General features: G+C 44.0%; 1 protein-coding gene across 4 annotated transcripts in view; it reads left to right on the top strand.

Annotated features, from left to right (window-relative positions):
• Window positions 1-16,705, top strand: part of DENND5B (DENN domain containing 5B) — a 115,673-nt gene that overhangs the window by 94,657 nt on the left and 4,311 nt on the right. For all 4 annotated transcript variants that reach the window (XM_030479838.1, XM_030479837.1, XM_030479840.1 and 1 more), the window contains 10 exons: window positions 148-226; window positions 1,400-1,481; window positions 6,480-6,608; window positions 7,743-7,864; window positions 10,043-10,188; window positions 11,892-12,010; window positions 12,903-13,090; window positions 14,738-14,820; window positions 14,980-15,106; window positions 15,909-16,083. In XM_030479838.1, coding sequence (XP_030335698.1) covers window positions 148-226; window positions 1,400-1,481; window positions 6,480-6,608; window positions 7,743-7,864; window positions 10,043-10,188; window positions 11,892-12,010; window positions 12,903-13,090; window positions 14,738-14,820; window positions 14,980-15,106; window positions 15,909-16,083 — 1,250 coding nt within the window. The remainder of the gene's footprint in view (window positions 1-147; window positions 227-1,399; window positions 1,482-6,479; window positions 6,609-7,742; window positions 7,865-10,042; window positions 10,189-11,891; window positions 12,011-12,902; window positions 13,091-14,737; window positions 14,821-14,979; window positions 15,107-15,908; window positions 16,084-16,705) is intronic.

The raw sequence follows: 16,705 nt of genomic DNA, 5'->3' as shown, positions 1-16,705 counted from the left end.
AGGTTCATGGCCCAAGAGAGAAGGATTGATTGCCACTACGGAACATTTTACCCACTGAAACGCCATCCTATTATTTTGCCATGTTCATTGGCCTGTTTTCTTTTGCCTGATTTATTTAAAGCTATGTACTACATATTCAATTTGCAGGGAAAATCCGCTTTGTGGTCCCATTTACTTCAGTACCAGGAGAGAGAAGAGAAGCAAGAACATAGTGCAGAGTCTCCAGGTGAGTACTTGGCCATTGACTCCATGAAGGGTCCATCACAGCAAATGAATTTGGGCCTGGGAGGAACAGTGCAACCACATGAAACCCATGCAGGGTTTTCAGTGTATCTGCTTGCTAATACCACATTTACATTTTAAGACCTTTCGTAATCATCGTGAAGATGCCTTGATGTCTGGACAAATAGATTGGCACTGTTGGAGGCAAAGGAACTACTTATTATCCCTGTCTGGAAAATCACTTGATGTCTGTTCACTACCTTTATTCCCTTTTAATCAGCATCGAGTGAGGTGTGAGAAGCAATGCTTTCATAAGAGATGATTTTTGAAGAAGCTGAGGATGTGGAGCTATAGCTAAAACAGCTGACATTTGTCTTTCAGTGAGCATAATCTGCCTCTCATAATCCCAATGTGAATAACTCCATGTTCAACAAATCCTTATACTGGTGGATGGTACAGTTCAGAAGTTGTGTAATTAATCTCTATCCATCAGTCTAAGTGCTCAGTTTATGCTTTGGCTTGGCCCTTTACAGTCACTAAATCACTTTTGTGTTGTGAGAGAGGTTGGTTTTCTGATGTCCTTGAGACCTCCGTGCTCAGTGGCTGCTGCTGGATATTATAATAAAAGTCTCTGAACTTTAATGGGTCATCCTTCAAGGACTCCTCAGTCCTCCCAGTCCTAGTCTCGCTCATGAAAAGACTTTTCAATAAGCTTCAGTGTCTAATGCACTAAGCAATCTGGCTGGCAGGCACAAATTCCTGAGAGCAAAATGTGTCACCACAAAGCAATTTGATCACAGTAGTGGAGCACAGAAATGCATGGCATTCTTAGCATCAAGTATGCCTCTGTAGCTTGATTTTATCATGTCCTTCTCAGTTGTGAGCTTTCCATAGAAACATATTACAAATAAAACTCATTGCCATACAGATTTATATTAATGTATTTCACATACGCAAGAGGAAGCTAAATCTCCAAGTTCAGTGCTGGATTAAGGAAGGAACAGATAATATATTAAGCATTTCTCATTTTGTCCACTTCTACATTTCCAGGATAGAGTTAATGATAATACACAGAAACATTGCAGTTACCAGCCACTTAAGGTTGTTTTGTAAAACAAAGGCATTACAGACCATTACTGTAATTTTGTATTAATGTCATGTATTTTCTCCACTGTAGTTGCTATTGGAACAGAAAGACGGAAGTCTGATACAGGACTTACTCTGCCTACTTTGAGGGTTTCCCTGATACAAGATATGAGGTACACAGTTTGTTTCCTAAAGCGTTAATCGTGGTTTTAATTGTGTAGCATAAGGTAAAGATTCTCCCTGACTTTGGATCTACAAAGACTACACAGAATTAAACCTTCTCCTCAGCCTGCATTTATATCTACAAAGTGAAGCATTCTTATTTTGCAAAACTTTGTTGCATGTTCACTTAATTTATTTTATCTAAAAAACAATGAAAACCACAAGTTTTACAGGGTTTTTTTGTTTTCCCATGGGAGTTCTTCTAGCAATAAAGACAGCTTCTACAAATAATAGCAGATATGTTGAATTCCTTGGTACTTTGAGTTTGTTTCTTTTTGTTTTAAATTATTTACCAAGCAAGTACAGTTAGTAGACAAAGTAAAGGGACGTGAAAACCTACATGCAATGCCTGAGCAATACTCCTGCTTTTCAATTAGCGTTTTATGGCAAATAGTAATAAATGTACTAATTTAGAAATGTAATGAAACCTAGTATTTGGGTGAGTTTAAGGCTGGAATGTGAAGTAAAAGGAGGTGTTCTGTAGGACACCACAGCCTAGCTCTGGATAGCTTTCTAAGCAATTTTGGTTGGGAGGAAAAAGGAGTAGAGAGTAAGAAATGGTGGAGGCTGGTGTGAGAGCACCAGGCAGAAGTTCTTCAGGGCATCTCCTTGATAAAGCTGCTGCCAGGTCAGGCCACTGTTTTGTCATGGCTAAGGATGGCAGTGACGTAAAAGTGCCATGGAAAGAGGGGAGGAGTGATGCAATAATGCTTATCTGTAAAAAGCTGCTAGCAAATGCTAGCAATTTAATGTGTGAGACAATGTGAGTATTGTTTCTTGTAATACAATGTCCTTCTGCCACGTAAAATATGGCAAAACATCTTATGGAAAAAAAAAGATCAGTTGTAGCTAATTCACAAAGCCATGGTTACAGTGATGTGCTTTTTGCTATGTGGTTATTACAGATACATATTTTTCTAATGTGACATCACACAGATTAGTCAGACTTTTCTGAAGGAAAATGACTGTACTTCCCACCTGCAGTGCGCAGCGTTTTTGTTTGACGCTATGTAGTCTGAGTCTTGTGCTCTGATTTTGAAGAATATGACATGCCACATAAGGCTAAAATTGCATGCGAAAGAAGGAGGGGGAATATATTGTGTAATTAGGAGTATAATGCCAAGAGGTCATTTTGAACATGTGTCTGTCATTTTAGCATCCCTCTCATGGGACATGGCAGCTATTTACTTAATTCAGTCCTGTGAGGCTGATGGGCATGTAAAGGGTCAGTCTGAGGAAAGGATGAAGGAGGATTTGGAGAGGAAACTTGTGTGCTGGGCGGGAATTGCTGACAGGAGCCTGTGTGTGCTTGCTGCTGCGTGCATGGGTTTTGTCTTCCACGTACTTCCACTTAAGAGTGAAAACCCAGCATGGATCTGAGCTCTCTTGCTTAAATCGAAAGAGTATTTCTGATGCTTTTTCAGAGAAACTGTTCTGCTTCTGTGAAGAGTTTCTGTTCTGCTTTTCACAGAAGCAGAACATTACCTTTTATAATACCTTGTGTATTCATGATTGTCCACAAACATGTCAGGTCATAGAAAATGCGGGGCAGCTGGTGAGTTGAATTTGTCATCTGTAATCTCGTGGCATACTTTCTCCTCCTTGGATGGAGTGCTGCTTAATATTTGTTTGCACACACAAATTCATGCTGAAGATAGAAGGATGGGTAACTATTAAATTGCCAGGGTTGCTGTGCTAACTGAACTAATGGCTAGAGAATTAAGCATTGCCTTAAGCAGAGCTTGGTTTTGATGGCTCATGCAAGGTTATGTAAACAACTTGAAAGGAGTCATTCTCTGAATGTGCAATGGGCCTGTGCTACAGATAACCTGTTGTGTCCTCTTGCCCCCCTCACAAAGCGAGGCATCTTAGATGTGGTAAGGAAGATGCTCAAGATGTTTATTTTGGTTCTGTGCATGGAAAGTCTCTGCACAAATGTGTCTGGGGTATGTCCTTCAGCCTCTCCCCTGGATGAGGATCTGCAGCATCTCTCGCACCTCTCTTTAGCTCCCCTCCAGGCTCCTGCTGCAGCCTGCCTCCAGCATGGCCTCACCCCTCAGGAACATCGCTGAGTGTCCAGCTGGACCAGCCAGCACCAAAGCAACTCCCTGAAACCTCTGGTCCAGCTGGGCCTTCCCCAGGGGACAAGCTCTTCCTTTCTACTAGCGTTTGCCTTCATGCCCATGTTGTGCCTTCCCTCCTGTATCGAGCTTGCAGCAGAGGATGCGAGCTCCAGGCACTGGGCCCACAGCAGTCATGCTTAACCTGCTGCAGTCAAGAGAAGCTGGTTTAGAAAAGACCTACTACCTACAAAGGACGAGCTAGTACAGCTCATTTCTGACTATGCTGGGATGGGGAGCATGCACACCATCCTCAGCGTCATGGTGATACTGAGCAGCTGTAGCCTCTTCTGTCAGCACAGCTATTTGCAGAGGGTATGTCTCACCATTCCCCAGGCTTACATTTGACAGGGTAAATAGATTTTTCTTTATTACTAATGGGATTAAAAGCAAGTCCCAACCTAGGGAGTTGCATGGAAATTGCTGTTCAGTACCCTGACAAGAAGAGTTTGCTGTGCAGTGGTGAGCAAACAGTGCTAATGCTTAGGTCACCAATAAAAATAGAGCTGTTCTGACACTCAGAATGGAGAGTGAAATAAATTTGAGTTCCTGAATGCTCTGTTCTGTTACACTCTGCTTTGCTGACACCAAGACTGATAACTGAATCTTTTTTATGTCTCTGGCAATCTGCATGGTAGCAGAGCCTTATTTTTCCCAAATGCACAATTATTGCCAATCTGGTCTGAACCAGATACGGGTAATGAAGAGGTACAGAGCATGTATGGAATAAGGTCGAGTCCATCTGTACTTGAATCTTCTCACAGCAAAATAACATTCTACTCAGCGTTTCATATTAGGTGTAATTCAAGTGGAGTACGGGCGGGTAAGGGGTAGGAGGGAGATGATAGTCTGTGCTTTGATCTTCCCATCTCAAAAGACTTGAAATGTCTGAGAGTGTCTCAATGGATGCAGTTGAGTGTAGTGTGCATCCTGTTTCTCAAGGACTCACGTGCCCAGCTGTCTGGGCTCGAATGTCCAGCACTGGCTACCAAGCTCTGAGCCAGGAAGAGCTTTCCAGAGCCAGGAGCAAGGCTCTCGGCAGTGATTCAGCTCATAGGCATCGCTGCTGACAGAGGGAGGCTGCCAAGCTTGCTTATAAAGGGCAAGGACTTGTACGTGAGTGTAATGTGCCCTCCTGCATTTGTTTTACGGGTCAGTAAAAGTCAGTACTTCTCACCTAGTCCATCAGAGAACTATCCATATGTCATGTTAGGAAATAGGAGGAAAGTTTCTTTAAAAAGACATCTGGGTTTTTTCCTTTCTTTCTTTTTTTAAAAGGGGTTTCAAGTAACCTAGGTTTTGCCACTGGCAATCCACCATTACTCTTATTGATTGTTCCTTCCTGATGGTTCTTCCAATATGTACATACAGCACTGAGCTGCGTGACAGAGACACCTCAGCTTGGATTGCAAGGGTAGACCTGTGTTTTGAGGATTCAGGTAGGTCAGCCTGGTGGAGACCTGTGCTGCTGAGCTATACCTGCTATATCCACTTCACTTGTGCACAGTGAGCTCATATGTCTGGACAGCACTAAGTTGCACTTTGCAAGTTTGCCCTCAAGGTCCTGGTCCTGTTATGGTAAGAAGTTCTATAAACAAGAGAGTGTTTTTCTCAAATAAAGCAGGGTCTAAATATAACACAAAGCACGCGCTTGGTGTAACAGATGGGGGAAAGCACGAGACAGTGAGACTATACTAGTGATGTAAAAAGCATCAGTCACAGCATGACTTTGATGGATTTTCTTTGGAGTAAATATTGCCACATTCCCTAACACTCAGCAATGCGTGAAGGGCCCTCAAGGAAGGTGCAGGAGTTGGAAAGTAAATCGCAACAGAGAGAGTTCAGGCTCAGCTAGTGGTACTTGCAGCCTGCCACAGAGGTTTGGAAGGCTGAACTGCTTGTGCACTCAACATGTAAACTGCATGAAAATTAAGAAATTGCAGCCTTTTCTTTCCTCTGCTGGAAACTGTTACTCTTTTTTTTTTTTTTTTGCTGTTTATTTAACCAAGTTGGGGGTTTTTGAAAGTCAGTTCACCCTGCCATGCCAGGTCTCTTCCTCTTCTAAAGCTCCCTGTGCTCTAAAACTTGGGTTTCTGGCATTCTCCAAACTGAAATAAGGGAAGGTTAAAAAAAGAAAAGCAAAACCATAGAAGAAAGCCCCTGTGGAACAGTTCTGCTTTCCTACAGACCAAGCATGGGGAGGGCTATTCAGATTACCACTTACACAAGGGCCTCATGTCCCTGAAAATGTGATTCTGCTTATGAGTGCCTGTCACTGGGTTTACCCCAACAATCCTCTTTTCTCAGGTTTCCCATTGCAGCTGCCTTCTAGGGGTTTGTTAGAGCCTTCGGAGTAGATTATGGTTTGAAGAAACTCTTAAGATATGTGTTTGTCTTTTGCCTTCACAGACATACCCATTCATTTCAGCAGCTTGGGGGAGTGACTGTGACAATATAACTGGGTCTCACAAAGTGACTGCGTGTTTCAAGTGTTAACAGTGTCCATGAGCACATCTACCTCAGGCAATGCAAGGATGACCAGATCTACCCCTGCTCACCTTGGCCAAGCAAACAGAGGACACAGAGCAGCTGATACAGGCTGTAGTGTGTCCAGGTTGCACCCTGCTGTGCCTGGGAAGGGCTGCCCATGTCCCCAGGCCAGTGCTGCAGCGCAGGGCTCTGTGGCGCCCTGCTGAGGGTCTCCTTCTCTAGAAATGATGTCAGGAGATGTTTTCCAATTCAGCTGCTGCATCACACTGGATGTTGCCATTTAAAGCATGTAGAATTTTTATGATTCATCTATTATTATTTTTTTCCCACCTATTTCAGGCATGTTCAGAACATGAGTGAGATAAAGACTGATGTGGGGCGAGCCCGAGCCTGGATAAGGCTTTCTCTGGAGAAGAAGCTTTTGTCTCAGCACCTGAAGCAGCTGCTTTCCAACCAGGCACTTGCCAAGTAAGTTGGCTCTTTTCCTCAAGCTTCACTTTCAGGTCTTCCTCAGTGGTGTGTCAAGGTGCTGTCCAGCTTTGAGGTGCAGCCAGATGTCCTGTTTGGGTACTGTGGTTTCCAGCTAGTAGTGATTTAAGGACAGAGGTTAGCTGTGGGAGAAGGTTCTGCCCACCCAGAAGGGCAGAAGTCTGCTCATCTGCATGGAAAACAAAATATGGTTTTCAGGAAGGAAGCGTTAGGTGCTGGTCAGATCAGGGTTTTGATTCAAGCCATTTTGCCACCCTATAATCACTGTATCTTGTGCAAATGAAACAGCAGCTGCAGGAATGCCCCTTTTCTCACAGCAGCCCTGTGTTAGGTTGGCTCACCCACATCCTGGCTGCCATCCTGGCTGGGTTAGAGCTCTCCCAGCCGCTCAGCAGCTGCCACAGCTTTGCCTCCTCTTGCAAGCACAGGCACTGCACATGTAGATGTTCCCTGACTTTGTTTTCTCAACCAACCAAACAAAACCTTATGAAAAGAAAACATCCTAATCATTACATGCAGTTCTGGTTCTGTGATGAGTTACATGGCCTGATTTATGCCAGAAGCTACCAAATACTCACATCTGGAAATGGGAAGAAAAGGGAGTATGCGGAGACAAGTCACCTCTTGGATGATCCACTAAAGGCATGGTGGCAGGATGCACTGCTTTGGGCAGTTGGTGATGGACACTAGGTTCACTGAACTGAAAGAGTGGTGAGAGCACCGCTGCTGCTTGGTGCCTTCCCTGGTTTGGTGCCTTTTGCTTAGTTTTCTCTGTTGCAGGATGGAGCAGGAGGAAGATTAGGTTATTAGACAAGGCTATTCCACAGTGGGAAAATATGGGAAAGAAAGAAGGCTGCTGTATGTTGGTTCAGGTCTGCTGTTGTGAGTAGTCTTAGTTTATATCTGTGCTTTGCAACAAAACCAAAACTGATCCTTTAATGAGATGAACCCTGTAGCCTTGCTATGGTAGCGTGGAGCCAAGAGTGATCTGTAAAACACGTGTGTAGCATAGGGGTTAAACGCTCTCTATGGGTTTCTAGCAGTTTGTGTTAGTTGGGGAATCTCACTTTTCATACCTTCCATCAAGATCAACTCTTCATTTGTTTCTACCAGGAAACTTTATAAGCGTTACGCTTTCTTGCGCTGTGAAGAAGAACGGGAACAGTTCCTGTATCACCTGCTCTCACTGAACGCTGTGGATTATTTCTGCTTCACAAGTGTCTTCACCACAATCAGTGAGTTGGAGAATCAATTTTTTTTCCCCTGAATAAAAAGCAGTTGCTGTCATGATTTGTAAGGGATGATGTTGCTTGTTCTGGTGCCTGACCAGATGAGCTCTTATCTGGAAACCTTGGTTGTTGCTGCCAGGCTCGTGGGTGCTGGGTGTTGCTCTGGGAAACCAGCTGGAGAGCCAAGGTCGTGTGGGAGTGCTGTGGATAAAAGCATTGCACAAAGGAGAGCAATCAGCAGAGAGTGCTGCTGTAGCACTTGATTTTCTTCACCCAGTTGTACAGTCTCTTTGATCTTCCCTCCCAGACAAGTCCTGTACATCCTAATGCTTCTTTCTGGCCTCCGCAGGCTGAGAAGGAGGTAGAAGCCTTGGAGGAAATACAAGGCACTTTGTGCTCTGATGTATATTTTAAATCTCTTTTTGTCTCTCCTTAAATGCCAAAAAGATTCCCTCTTCCTTCCTGTCTTGTAAGGAGAGCAGGAACTGGATCAAAGTCTGGGAATGAATCTTTGTCTCTCCAGCACTGGGCACTGCAGAGAAGGCAGGACCCTGTCAAGTGACCTAATTATTTGGGTTGACTTGGCAGCCCTTACTCTTCATTTCCCTGCCTGCTCAGAGTGAAGTGAAGCAAGTTTTAGGTGGCTGTCAAAACAGGCACTCGTTCTACTTTTTCTCCCCTTAAAGCAATAAATCCCCTCAGAAGCAGCACAGCGCAAAGAGATTCACTCATCCTTGATTACCTTACTCCTGCGGGGCATCCAGCTTGACAGCTTTCCCCTGTAGGAGCAGCGCTTGGAATTTGAGGGTATTTTTCTGAGTGCAATATCATTATATGGCACACACAAAAAAGTAAAAAGCCTGCCTTATCTTCCCCAGTCAGAAAGGCAGCTTGTGAAACATACGGAGGGCGAGCCTTGCAGTGGTAATGTGCAGTACTTGAGTCAAACCCGAATCCAGGGGGTGGCAGTCCCTGTCTTGAGCATGTATGGGTGGTGCAGATTTAAAAGTAAAATAATACTAATTTTTTTTAGCATAATAATAATAATAACAAGAAGCAGCAGCATAGAATCATAGAGTTACAGAATCACAGAGTCATAGAATGGTTTGGGTTGCAAGGGACCTTAAAGATCATCTAATTCCAACCCCCTGCCATGGGCAGGGACACCTTCCACTAGACCAGGTTGCTCAAAGCCCCGTCCAGCCTGGCCTTGAACACTGCCAGGGATGGGGCAGCCATATACATGTATATATTACGACAGTGATGAGGATGTTTTCGAATAGGGGGATGTCCACGGAGACAGATGAGGCTTGAGGCTTCTGCTCTGCCGTTGCCAGCCGTAACGGCATTTCTGCCATTCCTTTTGTCCCCCATAAGCTTCCCTTTACTCGCTGAGCCGCGGGGCCCCGCCGCAGCCGGGTTTACCCGTTCGCTCGGCAGCCTGCGGTCCTTGCGCCGGCCCGGCTCTGCGGCAGAGGGAGGCCGGTTCTGCCGCGGGGCTGCAGCTCCACCGTGCGGCGGCACCGCGCCCCTCGCTGGGGCTGCTCTCGGTAACGGTGCCGGTGGGAGCTCCCCAAGAGCCGGGCTGCAGAGCCGCTGCTCCGGGTGTACGGTGGCTGCTGCTGTGACCCTCGGTGAGAGGCACCCTGCGGGCTTAGCTCGGCCTCTGTAGGAGGAGTGCTCCTCGTTAGGTTGCTGAGGCATGGAGCAAGAGCTTACCTTCACTGGAGAGCCTGGAGAAGAGAAGGCTGCATGGAGACCTCATAGCAGCCTTCCAGTATCTGAAGGGGGCCTACAAGGATGCGGGAGAGGGACTCTTCGTTAGGGACTGTAGTGGTAGGACAAGGGAGAATGGGTTCAAACTTGAACAGCGGAGGTTTAGATTGAATAAAAAAAATGAATTCTTTACTGTGAGGGTGCTGAGGCGCTGGCACAGGTTGCCCAGAGAAGCAGTGGCTGCCCCATCTCTGGCAGTGTTCAAGGCCAGGTTGGACGGGGCTTGGAGCAACCTCGTCTAGTGGAAGGTGTCCCTGCCCATGGCAGGGGGTTGGAACTGCATGATCTTTAAGGTCCCTTCCAACTTGAACCATTCTGTGATTGAGAGGTGTGGTTACTCCAGAAACTGTGTTTACTGCAGGAGGGAAAAAGGTCAAGAATAACTTATTTCCCCCATTCTGTTCCTAGTGATCCCTTACAGGTCAGTGATAATTCCCATCAAAAAACTGAGCAACGCAATAACCACATCAAACCCATGGATATGTGTATCAGGGGAACTAGGAGATACCGGCGTAATGCAGATTCCTAAAAACCACCTAGAAATGACATTTGAGGTGAGTACCTGCTCTTTACATTTTACTTTTCAATTTGAAACATGCTTCCAAATAATGGTTAATTTGGTGAGGGTTTGTTTTCTTAAGATCACAGCATTTCAGATTCTGTCCAGGTTTTCAGAGTCGCTGAACATACAGGTATGTACAGGCTAACAGCACTGCTGGCCCCTCCTGTGCTAGATGAAAGTTGAGCAAACAACACTTTTAACCACAGGCTTTACTGCTCTCCTTGTCCTAGCCCAGGGCTCCTCTTCTCACCTAGCCAATATATTTCCATATCTCATTCCCTTCCACGTACCCTTGCCTAATTTTCCCTTTCACCATTTGTTTCTGACTCCTCATTTCCCTTGCAAGTTTCTTTTACCTTCTTTGAATGTGTCTTCCCACTTAACCATCACCCAGGTCCATTTTTACCTCTGACCAGTCCCAAATTTCTTTTCCTCCTTGTCCAGTATTGCAGCTTTTCCTTCAACCAGCCAGTTTAACCCCTGAGTTCTTCACCTTCCCAGCCTCAGGTGCTACCCCCTCAAGCCATAGACCTACCCACCATCCCCATGGGCTCTCTTCTCTATGCTTGCTGTGGTTTTCTCTTTGCATTTCACTACCCAGCGCTCCCCTCTGCTTTCCCACCCATCAATTACAGGTTGGCTTGTTGCCACCCCAAAGCAGCTGGTAGTGGGAATTGCAGGGAAAGCCCCATCCGGCTCCTGCAGCTCCAGGCTGTACCATATCCAGTGAGGAGTGATTTCGTAGGAAAATCTGCTACTAAAATTTAAGTTGTGTCCATTGAGCATATGCAGACTGTTCTTCAGCAATAGTAAAAAAACCTCTTGCCAAATATAAGTAGATTTTGACAGAGAGAGATATATGATACAATGCCTGCCTCTCATTCAGGTATTAGTATCTCATAGAAAAGATCTCTAGGCTTCTGACAAGCAAAATAACATTTAGACATTTCTAAGGACCATACCAAGACTGTTCTGGATTATTCCTTTGGCTGAAGCTTTCCTAAAATATCCACTTGAGTAGCCACCCACTATGGAAAATGTCAGCCCAAGCTGCTTGTTTGGCAGCATTAGAAGCAACGAAAACCGAGGTCTTGCAAGGGAAATGTTTAGGTGACGTGAATAGATGTTGCTGCCAGCCCCACCTACAATTACGTCTTGCACTGGAATTCACAGCCCCTTGTTTTCCTTGTTCTATCTCTTTATGATGTTAAGAGTCTCATGTTAGTGATTTTTATCTTGCCCAACAATAAGCAAATCAATCTTTGAAAATAAGAAAGGAAATGGGGACTGCTTCATAGCGTAGAGTGAGTCAAATGAAGGTCAGTCTGCTCAAAATGCACTTTTGAAAAGCTGTTTGTACTGAACATCTATTTCTTCTACAAAAGCACACCTTTTTATCACCTTAGCTCAGAAATGTGTAATTAATACTTCTCAGAAATATTCAGTGAGTGTTCACAACAAACAATGTAATCTCTTCACAAGCTTTTAATAGTTTTATTTCAGGTTATTTCTTTTCTTCTGTCTTAATTATTCTGCTTTTCAACATGCTCTGCATGTTTGGTTGAAAATACTTGCTGTATAAATCAAACGAAACTGAAGAAAAACATACATTTGAGACCATATGTGTGCATGTGGTGGTGGTGGGGATGTGGTCTGTTGTTTTTTAAATTAAGTGAAAACTGTTATTCATTTCAGTGCCAGAACTTAGGGAAGCTGACGACCGTTCAGATTGGTCATGACAACTCAGGGCTACTAGCCAAGTGGCTGGTTGATTGTGTCATGGTCAGAAATGAAATAACAGGACACACGTACAAGTAAGCAGCAAGTTTTAATTTTCTTTGTCTGTAATACTTGTTAAATCTAGAGAAAGCAAAAAGGTTTTTCCACAGTTGATGGAGCACTGTGGGCTGATTTGGGTACCTGGTAGGGTTGGGCTGGTGTCTCTCATTTCAGAAGCCCTAGTTGAAGTCAAATAATCTGATTAAGACATGAAGGTGGGATTTTCTTTGCATCTCTCTGAGACAGGACAGACACTGTGGATACTGTTGAAGTGATTCATATGTTTGTGTATAATAATTAAATCTCTTGATTTAAAGTAGTGTGGTAAAATCATGTACAGATGAACCCTCTAAACCCCCAAGAGCTGGAATTATAGTTTAGGGCAAATATTTTGTTTCTTTTTAGTTTTAAAAATATTCAAATGTCTAAGTACTGTAACAAATGTACAGAAACTCAGATTACAAGAAATAAAAGGGTTTGATTTCTTAATCTTCTTTTGAGTTCATACCTCTTGTGTTGAAATGATCTCCTAACTCACCATTGGTGTTACAAAACATCTGGCTAAACAGCCTTAGTGTTTTTATATAAATGTGGACTTGGAAAACTATAATTCAGGAAGGTGAGCTCAGGGTTGGCCACAGTGTAGGGGGGAAAGTAGGAGGAAATTTGGTATAAGGACTAGGAGTATGGACATGTACATGGATTTCATTAGGGCTGTGGATGGGGTCAAAACATACAGCAGTAAAATGTGAGGTGAGGTTTGAATAGGAGATGTCACAGCTTCAGCTGGGTTTGTGAAAAGTTTCCGACTGCAGAATATTCCCTGCCTCTTAGCAGTGTTCATTGGGTGCTAGCTGTCCCTCTAGCTTTGAGATGAAGCTAGACTGCCTGAGTGGCTGACCTGTGCTTGTCCTGGGTGTGCGGCAGGTTTCCCTGTGGGCGATGGCTGGGAAAGGGTGTTGATGATGGCAGTTTGGAGCGAATACTCATTGGAGAGCTGGTGTCCTCCACATCTGATGAAGAGCTGGGGAAGCAGTGCCGTACCCCACCACAGCAGAAGTCTCCTACCACGGCTCGACGACTCAGCATCACTTCCCTCACAGGGAAGAACACCAGTAAGTCCTTACCTTTCTCCCCAGAGCCCTAGAGAAGAGGGCAGCAATGGCTGAGGAATAAAACTCTTGTGAACAGGAGAGCTCCTACTAAAGAGAGGCTTGGTGCAGAGGAACAGCTGCAAGCTGATGAGTTTTTCCTGCCCCAGTTTGTGTGTCTGCAGCTTGCTCTGTGACTGCACACGCTGCCTCTTTCAATGTCCCCCATTTGACAGTTGAGAGATAATAATCTCTTTCCTTGGAGCACAGAGATTTGAGATGAGGGAGGAGGAGGCAGCAGAATTTGCAGTAGCTGATGCTGCTCAGCTTCCCAGCTCACTTTGCAGTCAGTGGGAAGACAGTCCTCTCTCAAGGGCAGTTCAGAGTTTGATGTGGATACTGTGAACTGCCTTCTAGAGGAGCGCATCTTTAGGGGGACCCTAGGGGACATCAACTTCGCATTCCTAAAATTAGCTTTTGTGAGTAACTGCATCTGGCTACTGCAGGGCATGGGCCTGTAAGGGCCACATGAGGCATTCTCCGCTAAAGCAGACAGATGAGCACAGTGTAGATTCTGTTCATAAATCTGTCCAGCTCCTGTAAAATTAGAGGACATGACTGCTGAAATGTCAAGCAAGGAAAGAGTAGCCTTCAAGAGCAATGCAGCATCTAAAAGCCACCACAGGAGCACTGCAGCTCTTCACATGAGTGAGTCCGTATTAGCTGGAAGAGTGAGCACCAGAGCATTTCCTTAGGTCTGAGAACACTAAGGCCCAGTAATTCATTTGTCTTGTGAGCTAGATGAGGCTCTGTGTTAGACCTGCCAAGGACTGTGGAGATCCTTATGTACTAAAATGATGCTGAATTACTCCATGCTTCCAGAATAACAATTGTAGGACAAGCTAATAACAACCTACATGTCTGAAAAATTAGAAAGGACTCATAGAAGAACCATGAAAATCTGGGAAACATCTGCTTAAAATGAAGTTTAAAAGTTCAGTCTGTTTTAGTAAGAAAGTGAAGGAGGGACTAGATAATTTTCTGCAGGTACCTGCACAGGAAGATGAGATGGTAGCAGGTGGAGGCATAGCATGATTCGATAGCAGAGGCATACAGCTAAACAGATTCAGAGTAGAAATATGGCATATGTTTTAACATAGAAGATAACTTGCTCTTGGAACTATTAATAAGGAGTATTCTCTGCCTGTGGCCCCTCACACTGGTACAATGACTAGACATGTGCCTAGATACTGGTTTTGGCTCAGTAAAACATTGTGGGTTCAAGTCAGGAATTAACGACTGCTGAGTTTTCTGACCCCTGTCAGGTAGAAGTGAGCCAAATGACTGGGCTACAACCTTTCAGCCCATGTCTCGTCATGTGAGGGTTGCTGTATTCTATGTGATGAGCAAGATGTGATTAACTCAAATAAAATACTTATCAAGCCAGATCCTTGGGTTGTGCATTTTTAAGTAGGGTGATTTATTTGACCATTCCAGGGTTGCTCATCAGTTGTTTGTAATTAAGGCTCAGGGATACCCAAAACAAATGACGGCCTGAACTCTGTTAAAGACAAAGAATAATTCCTGCAGTTCGACCTATGTCATCATGAGAATTTGATGAATGTTTTAAAGTTGGTATCTTCAGCTAGTATGCTCTCCATCATTTCACAGAACCTAATGCGGGACAGATCCAAGAGGGAATTGGGGAAGCTGTGAACAATATTGTGAAACACTTTCACAAGCCAGAGAAAGAGGTACTTCCTATTTTTCATTACTTGCCTGGAACCTACAATCCATATAAATATAATAAGAAATGGAACTGAAGTACTAGTAGAGACTGTTAACCTTTAAATTTGAAGGTTGTGGCATGCAGACAAGCCAAGTTGTACTTACAGACTGTCCCCTTCTCACAGAGAGGGAGCCTTACCATTCTGCTGTGTGGAGAGAACGGTCTGGTTGCAGCACTGGAGCAGGTCTTCCACCATGGATTCAAATCTGCTCGCATTTTTCATAAGAATGTCTTCATCTGGGATTTCATAGGTAAGGTGGTATGTGATTTGGAGGCAGAAGAAGAAAGATTAGTGCAAAATGACTACTCAGACACAGACCTCAGATTCTCCTCAGCTAGGGTGCCGTTTGTTCCTGCCTAGCACCTATTCCAGGTTGCTTAAAGTCAATGACGAACAAGATGGAAGATGATAAATACTAAACTCTGTTAAGGGATGAGTGTGAATCTGTGCAGAAATTTAAGAGCACTTCAAATTCTAGTCATTTATTCATAGATGAATGTTCAAACAGCCAATTTTCTACCCAGAAAGAAGGTAAGCTGGAGGTTGGGGTAGAGTAGCAATTGGTGTTAGGGGGAGAATTGGGAAAGGGCAGGGAGTGAAAGGTTTATATTTGTAGTTGTTTGTGAGAACTCTCCTAATCACTGCACTGGTCTTCTGTGATGCTTATCTGTATGCCTACGTTGTGGTAATTTAAGATGTACTTACTCCCTTAAAACATGCTCACAAGTTGAGGTACTTAGCCTGAGGGTAAGTGCTTACTCAGAAAAGGTGAAAAATCACAGCTGATGGTATCACTCAGAATGAAACCACTGACGGATACTCTGGTGCAGCTCCTTGATGTTACCTAACTGTATTAGACATCAACCAGACCGCTGACTGCCGCTATGTAGCAAAGGTAGAGATCACCACATACCTATGTTCTTCAGAGTGAGGAATCTGTATATAAACTGTGCACTAGCTCTCAGCAAGTTGTTTTTCTAAGGATTCCCTCGTGTAATTCTGTGTCTCAATGAAGTACATCTCACTGAGTTCTGATTTTCTCCCTACCACAGAGAAAGCTGTTGCTTATTTTGAAACCAGTGACCAGATTGGAGACAATGAGGAGGCCCTTTTGCTTCAGAGATCTTCATGCAAAACCTTCTGTCATTATGTGAATGCCATCAATACTGCTCCAAGGAACATTGGAAAGGATGGCAAATTCCAAATTCTGGTTTGCCTGGGGACAAGGTACCTAACTGTTCTTTGATATATGTGTCCTCTTGCGTTAGACTAGAAGAATATTTTTACACCATTGTTATTACCTTTAGTTTTCCATTTTAAGACATCTCATACCCATCTATTATCCAGTACCTATTTTAGGCAGCTTTAATACTACATGAAAAATTGGAGCAAAGAAGTAGTGTCTAAACTGCCAAAAATGTTTTGAGCTCTTTTATAACTGTTAGCTTGACAGTCATAGTTATGAAGTCTGTCTTGAAACTGTATTTTTGATGAAGTGACGGCTTTGTGAATGCAGAGTTCTTTTGCAGGAGCTGGTGCATTTCTAAAGCCTCATTGAAACACTTTGTCTATGAAAATGGGATGTCTGTTACAATTTTGACAAAACTATTCTAGTTCAGTCTTTCCTTGCTTTCTGTCTTGCACTTGGGGAGGGAGGTGGGGCTTGGTTATATTTTGGAGGGTGGAAGTTGGTATGTGTAGAAATAAGTACCATTTTTGTCCTGTCTGTCTGGGTATGTGGAAAATCAGTTGGAAAACAGTCTGTTGGTTTTGCCTGAGTTTTACTTTCCCTCTTCCTGATCTGAAAATGTTGCTGAATTCTTCCAAAATCAGTTGCCCAATTCTGCTG

Source organism: Strigops habroptila, chromosome 3 (genome assembly GCF_004027225.2).
Source record: "Strigops habroptila isolate Jane chromosome 3, bStrHab1.2.pri, whole genome shotgun sequence".
Classification (NCBI taxonomy): domain Eukaryota; kingdom Metazoa; phylum Chordata; class Aves; order Psittaciformes; family Psittacidae; genus Strigops; species Strigops habroptila.
The sequence above is the reverse complement of the archived record's forward strand: the minus strand, read 5'-3'. Positions and strand labels throughout refer to the sequence as shown.